Here is a 15,869-nt window from a genome sequence, read left to right on the forward strand (position 1 = left end):
AGCTAAGCAAGACTCAGATCGTAGCATTAAACTTCTGTTTTGAAGCTTGGCTATGACCCAAAATAACAACATATACACCAGGAAATGCATATCAAAGTAGGAAAGATACATATCTCAACAAATATACTTTCCTTTCTGTTTTACATACTACAACCCTCATTTCGTTCCTGTTCTCACATCACTCTGCTCTCGAAACAATATTCAAATAACTGAGTGCCAGTGGGCTCGTTTAAATCAGGAACTTACAAAACAGCTTTTCAAAGTGTGTTCATTCCAAAAGCAAACAATGCTGCTCCAATGAACACGGACAACTGCCGCTAGACCCTGAGGGTCGGGAGGAATCCATTTCAGAGGCTGCCACGCCCCCCTCTCTGCGGTCTGCGTCTTGAGAGAAGCTGGCATGAGGCTGGCCGTGAGGAAGGCGCACTAATGAAAAGCGGCTTTTGCTGAGGGGATGGGTGTGGGAGATGTGTCTGGTCAACGTTCAGGCAACAAACGACTCCAGCTGTGTTTACTGAGGGGGCAAACACCCACCCGCGTGTAACGGGGTCTTAGAGAGGTTGGAAACGGGAGAATGAGCAGCTCAGACCTCCTTTTGTTAGGCTCCTTAGAGAAGAGCAGGAAGACGTGTGGAGGGAAAATGAAGCTTGCCTACGAGATAATGGGGAGCAAGCTAGTGCTCACACATCAGCAGACAGAGCCTCGCCAGTGTCCTTCACTGCCTGCAAAGGAGAAGAAGAGGCCAGCAAGGAAACAAAGTCCCTCAAGCGAGGCGTGGCGGCCAGCTTGACCAACAAGATGCTCCGGGACCTCAAGTTATCTCCTGACCTGCTCTCTACAAACCCTTCAGGATAACTCAGTGACTTCTCTCCTGACTCTGAAAGACACTAACCTGGGGCAAGAAAAAAAGGAAATCTTTTCCAAAAAGTACAAGAATCAGAGCAATTGAAAGCATTCCTTACCAATTTTGTAACGTCCTTCACATCATCAGTCACACGGTTCCGGCAGATCCCTTGAGTGTGGACGAGAGGATTCAGTAGGAGCAGTTGAAGATAAATGCAAGTGATAATCCAAGTCTAAATGAAAAGAGAAAAAATGCTGGTGACCGTCAGTAAATATCCATAGTCACTCACACTAGTAACAACTAACATTTTCTGCCTTAATGTGGAAAAAAGAATCGATCTTGAGGGTTGTTTTTTTTTTCTTTTAATACTATTGGCTTAAATACAATTAAATGCCATACACACAAACTATGCTAACCAAATTTATTAAAATTCTCAGTTAAAATATGGTTTGGATTTTTCATTTCAATGACAGTATCTTTAACTTTTGTCAAAAGCTTTCTATGGGCAATTCCCCAATGGCAATTAGAAATGAACTTGTAGCAACATGAAAAGAATTTATCACTTAAGCTATTTTCTAAAAACTAGGGAATGCATAAAATTTGTACCTTAAGGCACCAAAAAAATTTTTCTCTACTTTAAATGTAGACTGTATGGCAAGTAACAGCAAAACTCTGAGCATTGCTTTAACCCAATAACCTACTAGAACACCCAGTTAAAGTGAGGGAGAGATATTTAGGAGAGAATTTAATCTAATTGGTGAGATATTAAAAGAATCATTGTTTTCTATCAGCTTTTTAGCGATTTAACAAGGAAAAATATTTTTTTAGTCAATGAGAAGACATTTTTGAATACCAGCATGAAGTAATCACACACACACACACACACGCTACCTCTCTTTCCAAATAACTCTTTCAACCATGTTAAATACTTTTAGGCATGGCTTACTTTTTCTTATCACCCTATGTTTTGTATTTCCAAAAATTGGGGCATCTATTTTTTCCCCCCTCAGTATCTTTATAAGACATAACAGCACCTGGAATATAAAAAGCTCTTGCTAAATATTTGCTAGATGAATCAGTGATCAAGGTTAAAAAAGAGTCTAATGCTTCAAATTTGGTACCTATTTATTGAACTTGTATGAGACAGGGACTGAGCCAGCCAGAAAAACAAAGGTGATAAGACTCCCCTGAAATGCAGATTCAGGGAAAGAAGTATTACCCACACCCCATGATAAATGTTTTGGGAACCCAGAGGAGAAAGCAATTAATCAATTAATCTTAAGGGAGAGAACTTGTGGCAGAAAGGCAGTGCCAAGAAAAGCCTCAGAGAAAATGTGACTCCAACTGGATTCTGGTGGACAGAGGAGGAATTTGCAAGAGGTGACAGGGAGGGGATGAGCATTCCAGGAAAAATAAACAACAGGAGCACAGGCATAGAGATGTGATGATATTTTAAAATGTGAGAATTCTTTTATGAATTAACATTCATCTACGGAATCTTAAAATTACACAAAGGCCCATCTGCACATGGCTAGAAATCTTTCCTACTTATTATGTAACCAGCCATGTATTAAATGTAACTGGATTATTATTTTCAATTAATATCTGCCACCTTAATAGATATTATACTGGACCAAGTTACAATGACCATTTACTGAAATTTCTAAGACTACAATACTCCCTACATAGATAATAATGGAGTGTGAACAAAACTAAAATCCCTTCATTGTTTTACCATTGTAACCTATGAATGTTAAGCAATCCTGCTTAATTTTGTTTAAGGCTACTTTGAGCTTGGTGGGATCCTGCTCTTCTCCCTTGGGCCAAAAATAAAGACTAAATTGTGTACATCAGGGGTCCCTAACCTTTGGGATCTAGTGCCTGATGATCTGAAGTGAAGCTGAGTAATAAATAATAGAAATAACATGCACAATCCATGTAATATGCTTGAATCATCCCCAAACTATCCCCATCTCTACCCTGGCCTGTGGAAAAATTGTCTTCCATTAAAACTGGGCCTTGGTGCCGAAAAGGTTGGGAACCGCTGGTGTAAATGATTTGTTTGGGGGATTCTGCTTTTTGGACAATCCCAACACATAACATCTCCCCTAAGAGTTTCCCTTCATGTATGTAAATACAGTGCTTAAACTCAAAGTGTCTTTCATACTGTCATCGCTAAAATCTAACCCTCCCTTGAAACAGATTTCTCCAACACCCTCTTTCATGATCTGACTTTGGGATCCTCCCTAAGGATCTCTATAAAAGGCCAATCCCTAATAACCTTATTCATATTCTAGGCTGTAAGGAATATAAAGGCACAGGGATGAGGGAGGGGGAATTCAATAAAGGTGATCGAAATATACAAACTTTCAGTTGAAAGATAAATAACTACAAGGGATGTAGTGTATAACATGATAAATATAGTTAGCACTGCTCTATGTTATATATGAAAGTTGTCTGAGAGTAAATCCCAAGAGTTCTTATCACAAGGAAAAAAAATTCTGCTTCTTTACTTTTGTAACTATACGAGATGACAGATGTTCACTAATCTTAATATGGTCATCACTGCATGATGTATGTAAGTCATCACTATACTGTACAACTTACATAAGATATATGTCAATTATATCTCAGTAAGACTGAATGAAAAAAAAAAGAAATATAAGGGCAAAAATTCTATTGATTTCTCTTTACCTTGTCTTATGCCTGACACTGAAGAAACACTACACAAACATTTGTTCACTCATTCATTCATTCAGCAAATATTTATTAAGCACCTAGTGCTACTGTGTGCTGGGCACTCTTCTAGATGCTGTGGATACATTAGTTTTAAAAAAAGCAAAAATCCCTGCCCTCATGAAGCTTAGCTTCTAGCGAGAGAAGGCATAGCATGACCAATAAAACTGATAAATACCCAGATTATATAGTATGTCAAAAGTGCACCATGAAAAGAGAAAAATTAGATCTCAGTACAGGGACTGGAATTATAATGCCTACTGTTCTCTACTAGCAGCAGGGTCTTAGGTTCCAGGTGACAGTTACACTCATGAGGCTTTAGAGGCTTCACCCAGCACCAAGTGTACTACTGAGCTTTGAGAAGGGAAACAGGAGCGGTGACAAAGAGCACGCACAGCAGGGTGGAACTCATGACTGACTCCTGAACCATCTCTAATGTCCACATATCACTACATCCCTGCAGCATGTGGCAATGATCCACAATGCTGGGTGGGCAGGACCACTTCTCAGGCTTATATCTCGCTAGTTGAGAAGCCCCTTCAGGGACATGCCATGAGCTGCCACTCATTCTCCATTATAGCTACTCCCACCAGTAACAGTCTCAACAATAAAATGCATACTGGTGATTGTTCTGCTACCTAGTAACTTCAGCAGAATTCTCTTGGGTGAAGTTTAGGTATACTCCTATCAATTACTTGAGTTCTTGATACAAAGAGGAAGGTAGAGAGGTCAAATCCCCAGGCATCTCTGAATCTAGAGAAAAGGCCACAGTACCAGCTATTAACGCCACCTCTCTTTCCCCAGAGACTGCAATATGAATGACTGCAAAAAGAATGCTATTTTGATGGGGCCTCATTGGGAAGGCAATGCTCTATCAAAGATTAGATGGCACTAAGGGAATTATCCATGCAGATGTCTGTAGGAGAGTGTTATAGACAGAGAAAGAGAAGATACTGCTAAGTCCCTAAGGTCTATTTTGTTGTTTTCAATTGAATCTTTCAAGATATTTTATTATTAAAGTAATATATTATCATTACCAAACACTTGGAGAATAAAGAAAAAACCTACTTGGAATGTCACTACCCTGACAATTTTTAGAAAGTGTACCTCCCCCCACCATTATAAAAGAAATCCATCTCATTGATTTAAGGAACCTGCTTTATTTAAGGAAGAGCAAGAAGAAAGCAGGGCTTCTCAGGTGGTGCTAGTGGTCAAGTACCCATCTGCCAACACAGGAGACAAGAGACTTGGGTTCTATCCCTAAGTTGGGAAGATCCCCTGAAGGGGCATGGTAACCCACTTCAGTATTCTTGCCTGGAGAATCCCATGGATAGAGGAGCCGGGTGGGCTACAGTCCAAAGGGTTGCAAAGAATTGGACAGGGCTGAAGCTTAGCACACATGCACGCATGTGAGATTAAAGCAGCGAGCAATGAAGATGATGATGTCAAAGAGAACAGGTCAGATCATGTAGGGTCTTGTATACTCCTCTGGATTTTTGACTTTTACTGTCAACCAATAGGGACTCGCAGGATTTTGAGCATAGGAGACAGATGACATATTATATAATAATAATACTAAAAACCTGGTCCTCTCTTACAAAACTGAATATACACTTACCATATGATCAAGCAATCATGCTCCTTGGTCCTGTCCCAAGGAGCTGAAAATATATATCCATACAAAAACCTGCTTACTGATTTTTATAGCAGTTTATTCAAAACTGCCAAAACCTGGAAACAACCAGAATGTCCTTCAGCAGGTGAATAGATGAATAAACTGTGGTATATCTGGGCAATGGACTTTTACTCAGCACTAAAGAGAAATGAGCTATGAAGCCATAAAATGACCTAGAGGAAACAAACGCACATTACAAAGTGAAGAAGCCAATATGAAAAGGCTCTACACCATTTGATTCCAACTCCTCTGTCATTTCGGCAAGGGCAAAACTGTGCAAACAGTGAAAAGATCAGTGTTGCCATGGGTTGGAGCAGGAGGCATGCACAGACAGAGCATGCATGCATGCATGTGTGCTCAGCTGTGTTCGACTCTGCGTGACCCTATGGACTGTAGCCCACCAGGCTCCTCTGTCCATGGGATTCTCCTGGCAAAAATACTGCAGTGGGTTGCCATTTTCTTCTCCAGGAGATCTTCCCAACCCAGGGATTGAATTCATGTCTCTTGCATTGCTGCTGCTGTTGCGTCAGTCGTGTCTGACTCTGTGCGACCCCATGGACTGCAGCCTACCAGGCTCCTCTGTCCATGGGAGTTTCCAGGCAAGAGTACTAGAGTGGGTCGCCAGTGCCTTCTCCGTCTCTTGCATTAGTAGGCAGATTTTTTACCACTCCGCCACCTGGGAAGCCCACAGAGCACAGAAGATTTCTAGTGCAGTGAAAGTAATCTATATGATACTATAATTGTGAATATATGTAATTATATGTTTGTCTAAACTCACAGAAAATACACCACCAAGAGTAAACCCTAGCATAGACTATGGGCTCTGGGTGATTAAGGTGTATCAGTGTAAGTCCATCAGCTGTAACAAATGCACCACTCTGGTGGGAAATTATTGATAATGGGGGAGGCCCTACATGTGTCAGGGTAAGAGGCATTGGGGAAACCTCTGTACCTTCCTCTCAATTTTGCTATGAACTGCTCTAAAAATATAAATTCTTTCCCTAAAGAAAACAAAAATTTAAAAAGATCACTTCTGATTGCTGTGGTAAGAATAGACTCAGGCTTTAACAACAAGTAGAAACAGGAAGACCAATTTGGGGATACTGGTATAATCCACGCAAGAAAGGGCTGTTGCCATGTACTACTTAGAGGTTGTTAGCTCAGAGTCAAGGATGACTCCAAGGATTCTGGTCTGAGCAACTCAATGGACAGTATTGCCATCAAGTTATCAATACGGGAATGACTGAGGGGTAGAGAAGGTTTGGGGGGGTCATATCAGGAGTAAAGTTTTGAATGTCCTCAGTTTGAGATGTCTTTAAGATATCCCAGTGATGAAAGTAGGTCAGGATATTCGAATCTGGACTGAGGAGGGTAGTTTGGGCTGGATATATAAATACGACAGCCTTTGATACATAAATGGAATTTTAAGCAAAAGAGTGGATGAGACTATCAAAGGAGTGAATACAAACAGAAAAAAGAACAAATAACTGGGTCCTATGGTGCTCCAACCTTAAGAGGTCTGGAAAAAGATTTAGAACACACAAAGGAGCCTGAGAGAGAGCCAGGGGAGGAGGAAGAGGAAGAACCCAAGTTAAAAAAAAAAAAAAAAAAACAGAAACAGTAAAAGTACCTTAAGGAGGTCAAACTATGAACTACATCAAATACTCATAACAGATCAAGTAAGATGAGGACTGAGAACTGATTACTGAATTTAGCAGCACAGAAGCCACTGGTGACATTAATGAGAGCATTTTTATTGAAACAGTTTGGAAAAGGCCCGGGAGGGGTGGATTTGAGAGTGAAGGGTGAGCGATTAGAAACAATGCATACAGATAGCTTTTTTAAAAGAGGTGTCTTTCAAAGGATAGCAAATAAATAAATAAACAAAGAAATAACAACAAAGTGAGAGTGTGGTTGGTGAAGAATTAGGTTGGAATGGGGGGAGACTTTTATTTGTAAGATGGTAGAAATACCAGGCTGTCTACATACCTATGGGGACAATCCAGAAGGAGATGCAACTGGCACTGTAGGTCAGACGAAAGGTACATTAGAGCAATGTTCTTGAGGACAGGAAGGGGTGAGACCCAGGTCTCAAACAGAGGGCCTGGCTTTGAATAGAGTGTATACTGCAGGTCATCAGTACCACCAGGCAGGATGTCCGAATGTGTGCACAAATGCTGCTGCTTTCTGAACAGCAGTGAATACAACTTTCCCTTACTGAATATTTACTGGGTACCAAACATTTTGTCCAACTGATCACAAACAAAATTTAAGATTTATCTATCTTAATTTTGAAGATGAAGAAACCAAAATAAAGAGAGATTTGGTGACTTCTACATGGTGAGGGCTTCCCTGATAGCTAAGCTGGTAAAGAATCTGCCTGCAATGCAGGAGACCCTGGTTCAATTCCTGGGTCAGGAAGATCTGCTGCAGAAGGGATAGGCTACCCACTCCAGTATTCTGGCCTGGAGAATCCCATTGGCTGTATAGTCCATAGGGTCACAAAGAGTCAGACACTACTGAGTGACTTTCACTTTCACTCCGTGGTGAGATCAGAATGAAAACTCAAGTGTGTGCAGTTTGAAATCTTGTCCTCTTCATCACCTCATACTGTCATAGCACTCCCAGGAAGCTGTTACATCACTGGGGAAGACTCTGACACCATCTCTCAAAGACTTCAATAATTATTTTAAATACCATGCATATGAAGACAAGCTTGTTTCCAAGTCAAAGCTGAATATTTTACATTTTTCAGAACTTTTAATTTTATAATTTTATATGTTTTTGAGAGTTTAAAAATATATATTAATTGTAAGTTTTGTAAGACATTCAAAATCTATTAACAATTGCAAAGTAATTTCACCAGGGCAACAATTTCTTTTGGATCAACTATCTACAAACATCTGTAAAGATGACTTTGCTCAATTTATTAGGGCCTATTTGGCAGGACTAAACTTAAATCTGTTAATACACTCAAATATTCCTGAGAGAATGTAAATTGGTGCAGCTACTATGGAAAACAGTATGGAGGTTCTTCAAAAAAAACTAAAGATGTTTTCCATATGATTTTACCATCCCACTCTTGGACATATATCATGAGAAAACTATAATTTGAAAAGATACGGGTACCCCAATGTTCACTGCACCACTATTTACAATAGCCAAGCTATGGAAACAACCTAAATGCCCATCAACAGATGAACAGATAAAGATGTGATACATGTATGGAATGGCACAGTAGCCATAAAGGAGACTGCAACAGTGCCATTTACAACCATGTGAGTAGACCTAGAGATTATCACACCAAGTGAAGGCAGTCCGAGGAAGCCAGACACCATATGGTATCACTCATATCTGGAATCCAAAACACAACACAAGTGAACTTGCCTAAGAAACGGAAACAGACTCACAGACATAGTAGTTTTGGTTGCCAAAGGTGAGGGGAGATGGGAAAGGAATGGACTGAAAGTTTGGGACTAGCAGTTGCAACCTATTATGCATAGGATGAATAAACAAGATCCTACTCTATAGCACAGAGAACTATATTCAATATCCTGGGATAAACTATAATGGAAAAAAACATGAAAAAGAATGCATGAACGTAACTGAATCACTTTGCTGCACACTGGAAATTAACACAACATAGTAAAACAATTATACTTCAATAAAATAAAAAAATAAAAATCAAGTATCTCTGAGAAACATATTTCATGAAGCACTATGTTAAAGCTATTACACTGAAATTGTAATTTGATGTTGCATATACAGTTGGCCCTTGAGCAATGCAGCAGTCATCCATGTAAAATTTATAGTCAGCCCACCCTGTCCCTGGCTCCTCAGCATCCAGGGATTCAACCAATCTGAGACTGTGTAGTACCTCAGTATTTACTATTGAAAAATATCCATATATAAGTGGACCCATGCAGTTCACACTCATGTTCTTCAAGGGTCATGTACTTTGCTACTGATGAGTATTCATCTTTCATAAAATCCAATCATTCACTCAGGCATAACTAAACATTAGGATGGAGGAGCAGTCAGGGTAGAAACGTATTGAGCATTCTGCACAGCAGTAGTAATAACTCCTTATCAGTGTTTCTGGGAGAGGGTTGAAATGAGGAGCTTACTTTTTTAAATGGAAAAGTATTTTTTCCATATTATTCTATGCAGAAATTATTCTAATATATAGTACACACACTTCCCTGATATCCTAAACAGTGACTAGAAATATTAAACTTTGCTTTTCTTTGATGATTCATTCTCATCAAATAAAGGAAAGACTAAATGAAATAAGCCAGACACAGAAATACAAATATCATATGATCTCCCGTTTGTCAAAAAAAAAGAAAAGGTGAACTCATAGTAATGAAGAGTAGAATGGAAAGGTGGCTAGGGGGTGGAATAAACGGGGAGATACTGATTAAAAGTAGATCTCAAGTGTACTCATCATACACACAGACACACACACACATATACACATGGGTAACTGTAGACAGTCTGACTGTAGTCTTCATCTCACAATGTATTCATATATCAAAACACCCCATCATACGCCTTAAATATATACAATTTTGTCAGCCATACCTCAATAAATTTTCCACAGTTTGCTGTGATCTATAGTCAAAGGATTTAGTGTAGTCAATGAAGCAGAATTAGATGTTTTTCTGGAATTCTCTAGCTTTTTCTATGATCCAAAGGATGTTGGCAATTTGATCTCTGGTTCTGTGACTGTGTAGATCACAACAAACCATGGAAAATTCTTAAAGAGATGGGAATGCCAAACCATCTTACCTGCCTCCTGAGAAACCTGTATACAGGTCAAGAAGCAACAGTTAGAACCAGACCTCGAACAACAGACTGATTTCAAACTGGGCAAGGAGTACATCAAGGCTGTATATTGTCACCCTGCTTATTTAACTTACATACAGAGTACATCATGTGAAATGCTGGGCTGGATGAAGCACAAGCTGGAATCAAGATTGCCAGGAGAAATATCAATAACCTCAATATGCAGATGACACCACTCTTATGGCAGAAAGCAAAGAGGAATTAAAGAGCCTCTTGATGAAGGTCAAAGATAAGAGTGAAAAAGCTGGCTTAAAGCTCAACATTCAAAACACGAAGATCATGGCATCTGGTCCCACCACTTCATGGCAAATAGATGGGGAAACAATGGAAACAGTGATAGACTTTATTTTCTTGGGCATCAAAAATCACTGTGGACAGTGACTGAAGTCATGAAATTAAAAGACATTTGCTCCTTGGAAGAAAAGCAATGACAAACCTAGACAGCATATTAAAAAGCAGAGACATTACTTTGCCCACAAAGGTCTGTATAGTCAAAGCTATGGTTTTCCCAGTAGTCATGTATGGATGGATACGACAGCTGGACAATAAAAGAGGTTAAGTGCCAAAGAACTGACGCTTTTAAACTATGGTGTTGGAGAAGACTCGAGAGTCCCTTGGACAGGAAGGAGGTCAAACCAGTCCATCCTAAAGGAAATCAACCCTGAATATTCATTGGAAGGACTGACACTGAAGCTCCAATACTCTGGCCACCTGATGCGAAGAGCTGACTCATTGGTAAAGACCCTGATGCTGGGAAAGAATGAAGGCAGGAGGAGAAGGGAATGACAGAGGATGAGATGGTTGGATGGCATCACCGACTCAATGGACATGAATTTGAGCAAACTCCGAGAAATGGAGAAGGATAGGGAAGCCTGGCATGCTGCAGTCCATGAGACTGTAGAGTCGGACACGACTGATCGACTGAACAACCTCAAAAAAGCTAGAGGGGAAAAGTATTTTGGTTATGTAGTCGTGACTGTCCTTCTCCAAGGAGCTCCAAATTACTGTACTTGTTTGAATGACTGTTTTTCAATTGTATTTTTAGTTTTGTTGGTTTGTGTCTTAATCTACTTATTTCCCCCATATCATCAGGTAATGATTTGCAACATAGTTTTACTGCTAATATGCCCATATCTAGCCTCTTGTAGTCTCCATGGCAAATACAACACATGTCCCATGGGAAGCGGGGCAGTACTTATGGTGGAATAATGGCAAAAAAGATAGCCATGTCCTAACTCCTGGAATTTGTGAATATATTGCCTTATATGGCAAAATGGACTTTGCAGATGTGACTAGGCAAAGGACCTTGAGATGGGAGAGATTATCCTTGATTCTCTAAATCCAACCTAACCATACTGGTCTTTACAAACTGAGAACCTTTCTAGCTGGTCAAAGAGATGCAATGATGGAAGAAGGGTCAGCAAGATGTGACAATGATCAGGACTTGACTTGCCACTGCTGGCATTTAAGATGGAAGTAAGAGACCAGGAGTCAAGAAATGCTGGTGGCGTCTAGAAGCTGAAAAAAGGCAAGGAAAGAGTCTCCCTTACGGACTTTAAGACAACACAGGGTCTCACCTTGCTTTTAGCCCAGTAAGTCCCACTTTGGACCTTGGAATCTCCAAACCATAATGTCATAAATCTGTATTGTTTTACGTCACTAAATTGGTGATCATATTTGTTCCAACACCAATAGAAAAATAAATCAAAGCTCAATAAATTTACTTTCTGGATGAATTAAGCAATGAATGGAGCACTGGGCAATGTTCAAGTTATTCCTGGTAAGGAAAATATACTGCCTCACCAGAATTCTGGGCCCCCGAAGCTTGCTTTAAGCAAGCAACTCAGCTTTTTTTTTCTATTCTATTTGTTCATGCTTCCGGGTAAGATTTTGTTTGAACAAAGGTTTCCAAGGACAAGAAAGAAAAAAAGTTCACGCTTTTGAAAACCTGTAGTGTGATGGCAGGGGACAGAAGGCGGATCCAGAAAAACCTCTGAGCCCCTCACTGTGTGACTTCAAACAAGCCAGTGAATCCTTCTGAGTATCTGTTTATCAGTGTCTACAATGAGAATCGTTTTTGCCTCCATGTTCATGGAGCACTGGTGAGAATCAAATGAAAACTTTCCAAACCACAGATGCTGTGCAGTGATTTGTTGTGTGCCCTGTAGGTTTTGGCCTGTCTAGGAAGTCAGGGAAACAACTGCTTCAAAATCATACAAATAAGAGTTCAAGAAAGGACTTTATAGAATCAATCCTGCATGAACAAAGAGCCTGATCTTTAGTGCATAGGTATTCTGACACTAATTTGGGGGTCAGATGGCTTTCTGAATTTATTTCTTAGTTCCCAGCTGTGTTGAGAGTAGCTTGGGTTAACAGACAATTGACTTCCAATGAAGTGAGGTGTTCCAATACATCGACAAAATATTTATCTTTGTTTTCTCTCCCTTCCTCTTTCTCTAACTTCTGGAAACTTCAACAAGGGTATGCGGGTGCCCGAACGCGTGGGCAGGTGCGTACACACACACCCTATGGAGATAGAAAGCTGAAGCAAAATGTCCCTCGTTTGTGACTTCAGCTCTACAATGTGTCTTTTTGGCTTGGGTAATCATCTTGCTGTTTTTTCCGTAACACTCTGCTTCTGCAGATGACATTTTTCTTTGGCTACTTTGTTTTAGCATTGTACAACTTTTCTCTCTAGGTCACGCTCATTGTATGATAACCCCTCATTTCATGATAACCTTTCACTGCACAGACACATTAAAGTAATCTTATTGTCGGCCGTTTCTAGATTTTTTTTTAAATTTAGCGGCATGCGTCAAAAGTGTCCCCCACGTCCTCCCCACGCCACATAAAATTCCAATAACCCTTTCATAGTTAAAGAGCCCTCAGCTTATTTACATGATGAAAAATGAGAAATCTATAGGCACTACCAGAAGCAAAACAAACAGTAGAAACAATCCTAATAGAGGGAGGTGACAGGGACTAAAATTCACATTCAACTGTGAATGACAAGATATAGCGGGTCTTTTTTCTGGGAGCAAGTTTTAACAGTGGCAGACAGTACTGAAAAGGAACTTGAAAAGAGAAAATTTACAGGAAGATGAGGCTGAAGACCCCTAAAGCAAAGGTGTTATCTAAATTCGTTTTTGTTGAGAACCAGTCTCAAGAGACTCTAGTGGACTATTCACCCATTCATCAATTCTTCGGAAGCAAAACAGCCTTTCTTACAATAAAAAGCCACATGTCAGAAAAAGGAGCTGCAAAGCCCCCTGAAGCAAACGGTCTACTTGATCTGAACATGTGTTATTACATAGAAGTCAGGTTGCAGACTCCTTTCCTTTAGTAGAAATTAACACGCATGCAGACCAAGAACATCAGGGCAACATATGCTGTTCGGGAAACCAGAAGATTCTAATTCTCCAAACTTGGAAAAAAAGCAAACTTTTCTATGCACGTGAAAAGTGGTTTTAAAATATGCATTGCCAGGGTCCACAGACTTTTCAAAGTCGAAAAGGTAAGCAAGGCGTCTGTGTAGCCTTTTTCTTTATGCAGAGAACTACAGACTGGTATTAGGACTCCCCTGACCAAAGCAGCAGCTGCTGCCAGAAACAACATTCATCTCCTCTTTAATCTTGCCTGCCAGCTAGCCAAGCAGGCAGTTCCCTTGTAGCCCAAATGTGCTCTGGAAGACAGCCAACTGGCTCAGCCACCCAGAGCCAGGAAAGCAAGTTACCAAGATACAGGTATAGGAATGAGTCCTGAGTTCAGATTTTCTGAGGTCATACAAACCATATCCTCCCAAAATAATCTTTACCTAAAGCAACAGCAGATTGTCAGTCAGTGAATAACCGTTTAGTTCTATGTGGCTTCTTCCTTCAGATTTTTTATTGCTCAACAAGATTTTGCCATCCGACATTATAGAGAAAATACAGAGGCATCCTACACAGATTCGAATTCTTCTCTAGTGATTGTCCAGTAATCTTGAAGGGGCAAAAGAAACAGCAGATTGGTTGTTTTTACCGTTATCAGGAAAGGAGATGTTAACAGGCCAGTTAAATGAAACTCAAACCAGCCTGAAGTCCAGTCAGTCCAATAAAATCCTATAAAGATATTCACTCTTCTCTCTTGAAGTAGAATATTTTGAAATATGGGTAAGTATGCTCTTATAACAAAATCTGAACATTCTGAAGGGAACTGCTTAATAGCAAAAGGCAGGCAATGGCTTTAAAGTAAAAGGAGAATTAAAGGACTTCAAGATAATCTATAGGAAAGAATGGGGGTGGGAGGAGAAACGCCCTGTGACAGTTCATCCTTACTCTATATGTAAATACTATTTAAAAGGGGAAATGACTCACATATATTGACTCCTACGAAGGGCCACACATTGCAATCTGCGATATTTCATATGACTTTCTCACCAACCAGGTAGATTATTATTACCCCATTTTGTAGGTGAGTAAAATATGATTTCGTGAGATTAAGTAATTTGTTTATGGCCACTCTGCTAGTAAACCCCCGAAACCAAGTTTATTCTTTGAATTTAATTTTATTGAAGTATAGTTGATTTACAATGTTTATGTAGACAGCAAAGTAATTCAGTTGAATATGAATATTCTTTTCCATTCTTAGTTTATTATAAGATTAAATATCGCTCCCTAGGCTATACAGTAGGTCGAATTTACCTCTTTTATATATAGTAATGTGCATGTAACCCACTCCAGTATTCTTGTCTGGAGACTCTCATGGACAGAGGAGCCTGGCAGGCTACAGTCCGCAGGGTCACAAAGAGTCAGACACGACTGAGCAACAGCAATGTGCATGTATGCATGCTCAACTGTGTCCAACTCTTTATCCCCATGGACTGTAGCCTGCCAGGATCTTCTGTTCATGGAATTTTCCAGGCAAGAATACTGGAGCAGGTTGCCATTTCCTTCTCTAGGGGATCTTCCTGACCTGGAGATCAAACCCACATCTCTTGTGTCTCCTGCATTGACAAGCAGATTCTTTACTGCTGAGCCACCAGAAAAGCCCTCACTTACTTCACTTACCATGATAATCTTTAGGTCTATCCATGTTGCTACAAATGCCATTATTTCATTCTTTTTCATGGCTGAGTGATATTCCATTGTATGCATGTATCACATCTTCATCCATTCATCTGCTGGTGGACATTTAGGTTGCTTTCATGCCTTGGCTCTTAGAAATAGTACTGTAATGAACACTGGGGTGCATGTATCTTTTTGAATTATTGTTTACTCTGGATATATGCCCAAGAGTGGGATTGTAGGATCATGTGTCAACTCTGTAGTTTTTTTGAGAACCTCTATACTGTTCTCCATAGTGGAGATACCAATTTACATTTCCACCAAGAATGTAGGAGGGCTCCCTTTTCTCCACACCCTCTCCAGCATTTATTATTTGTAGACTTTCTGATGATTGCCATTCTGACCAGTGTGAGGTGATACCTCATTGTAGTTTTGATTTACAGTTCCCTAATAATTAGCAATATGTTGCATCTTTTTATGTGCCTGTAGGCCATCTGTATGCCTGGACCAAGTTTAAACCAAGACCTACACTACACTGGAAAGGAAAACACTGGGTCAGTTAGTAAAACTTCTGTTGTTGTTGAGTCACTAAGTCATGTCTGTTTGCCACACCATGGACTGCAGCATGCTTCCCTGTCATTCACCAGCTCCAGGAGTTTGCTCAAACAACTTAATTGTTATATCTGATGAACAATTAAGTTTTATTTACCACGGCTTCCCT

At 40.0% G+C, this 15,869-nt stretch overlaps 1 protein-coding gene across 1 annotated transcript in view; it reads right to left on the reverse strand.

Moving 5' to 3' along the window:
- Positions 1–15,869, reverse strand: part of KITLG (KIT ligand) — a 126,186-nt gene that overhangs the window by 84,555 nt on the left and 25,762 nt on the right. The window contains exon 2 of the mRNA XM_052640818.1: positions 963–1,076. Within this exon, the coding sequence (XP_052496778.1) occupies positions 963–1,076 (114 nt within the window). The remainder of the gene's footprint in view (positions 1–962; positions 1,077–15,869) is intronic.

This window comes from Budorcas taxicolor, chromosome 5, assembly GCF_023091745.1.
Source record: "Budorcas taxicolor isolate Tak-1 chromosome 5, Takin1.1, whole genome shotgun sequence".
NCBI classification, from domain to species: Eukaryota; Metazoa; Chordata; class Mammalia; order Artiodactyla; family Bovidae; genus Budorcas; species Budorcas taxicolor.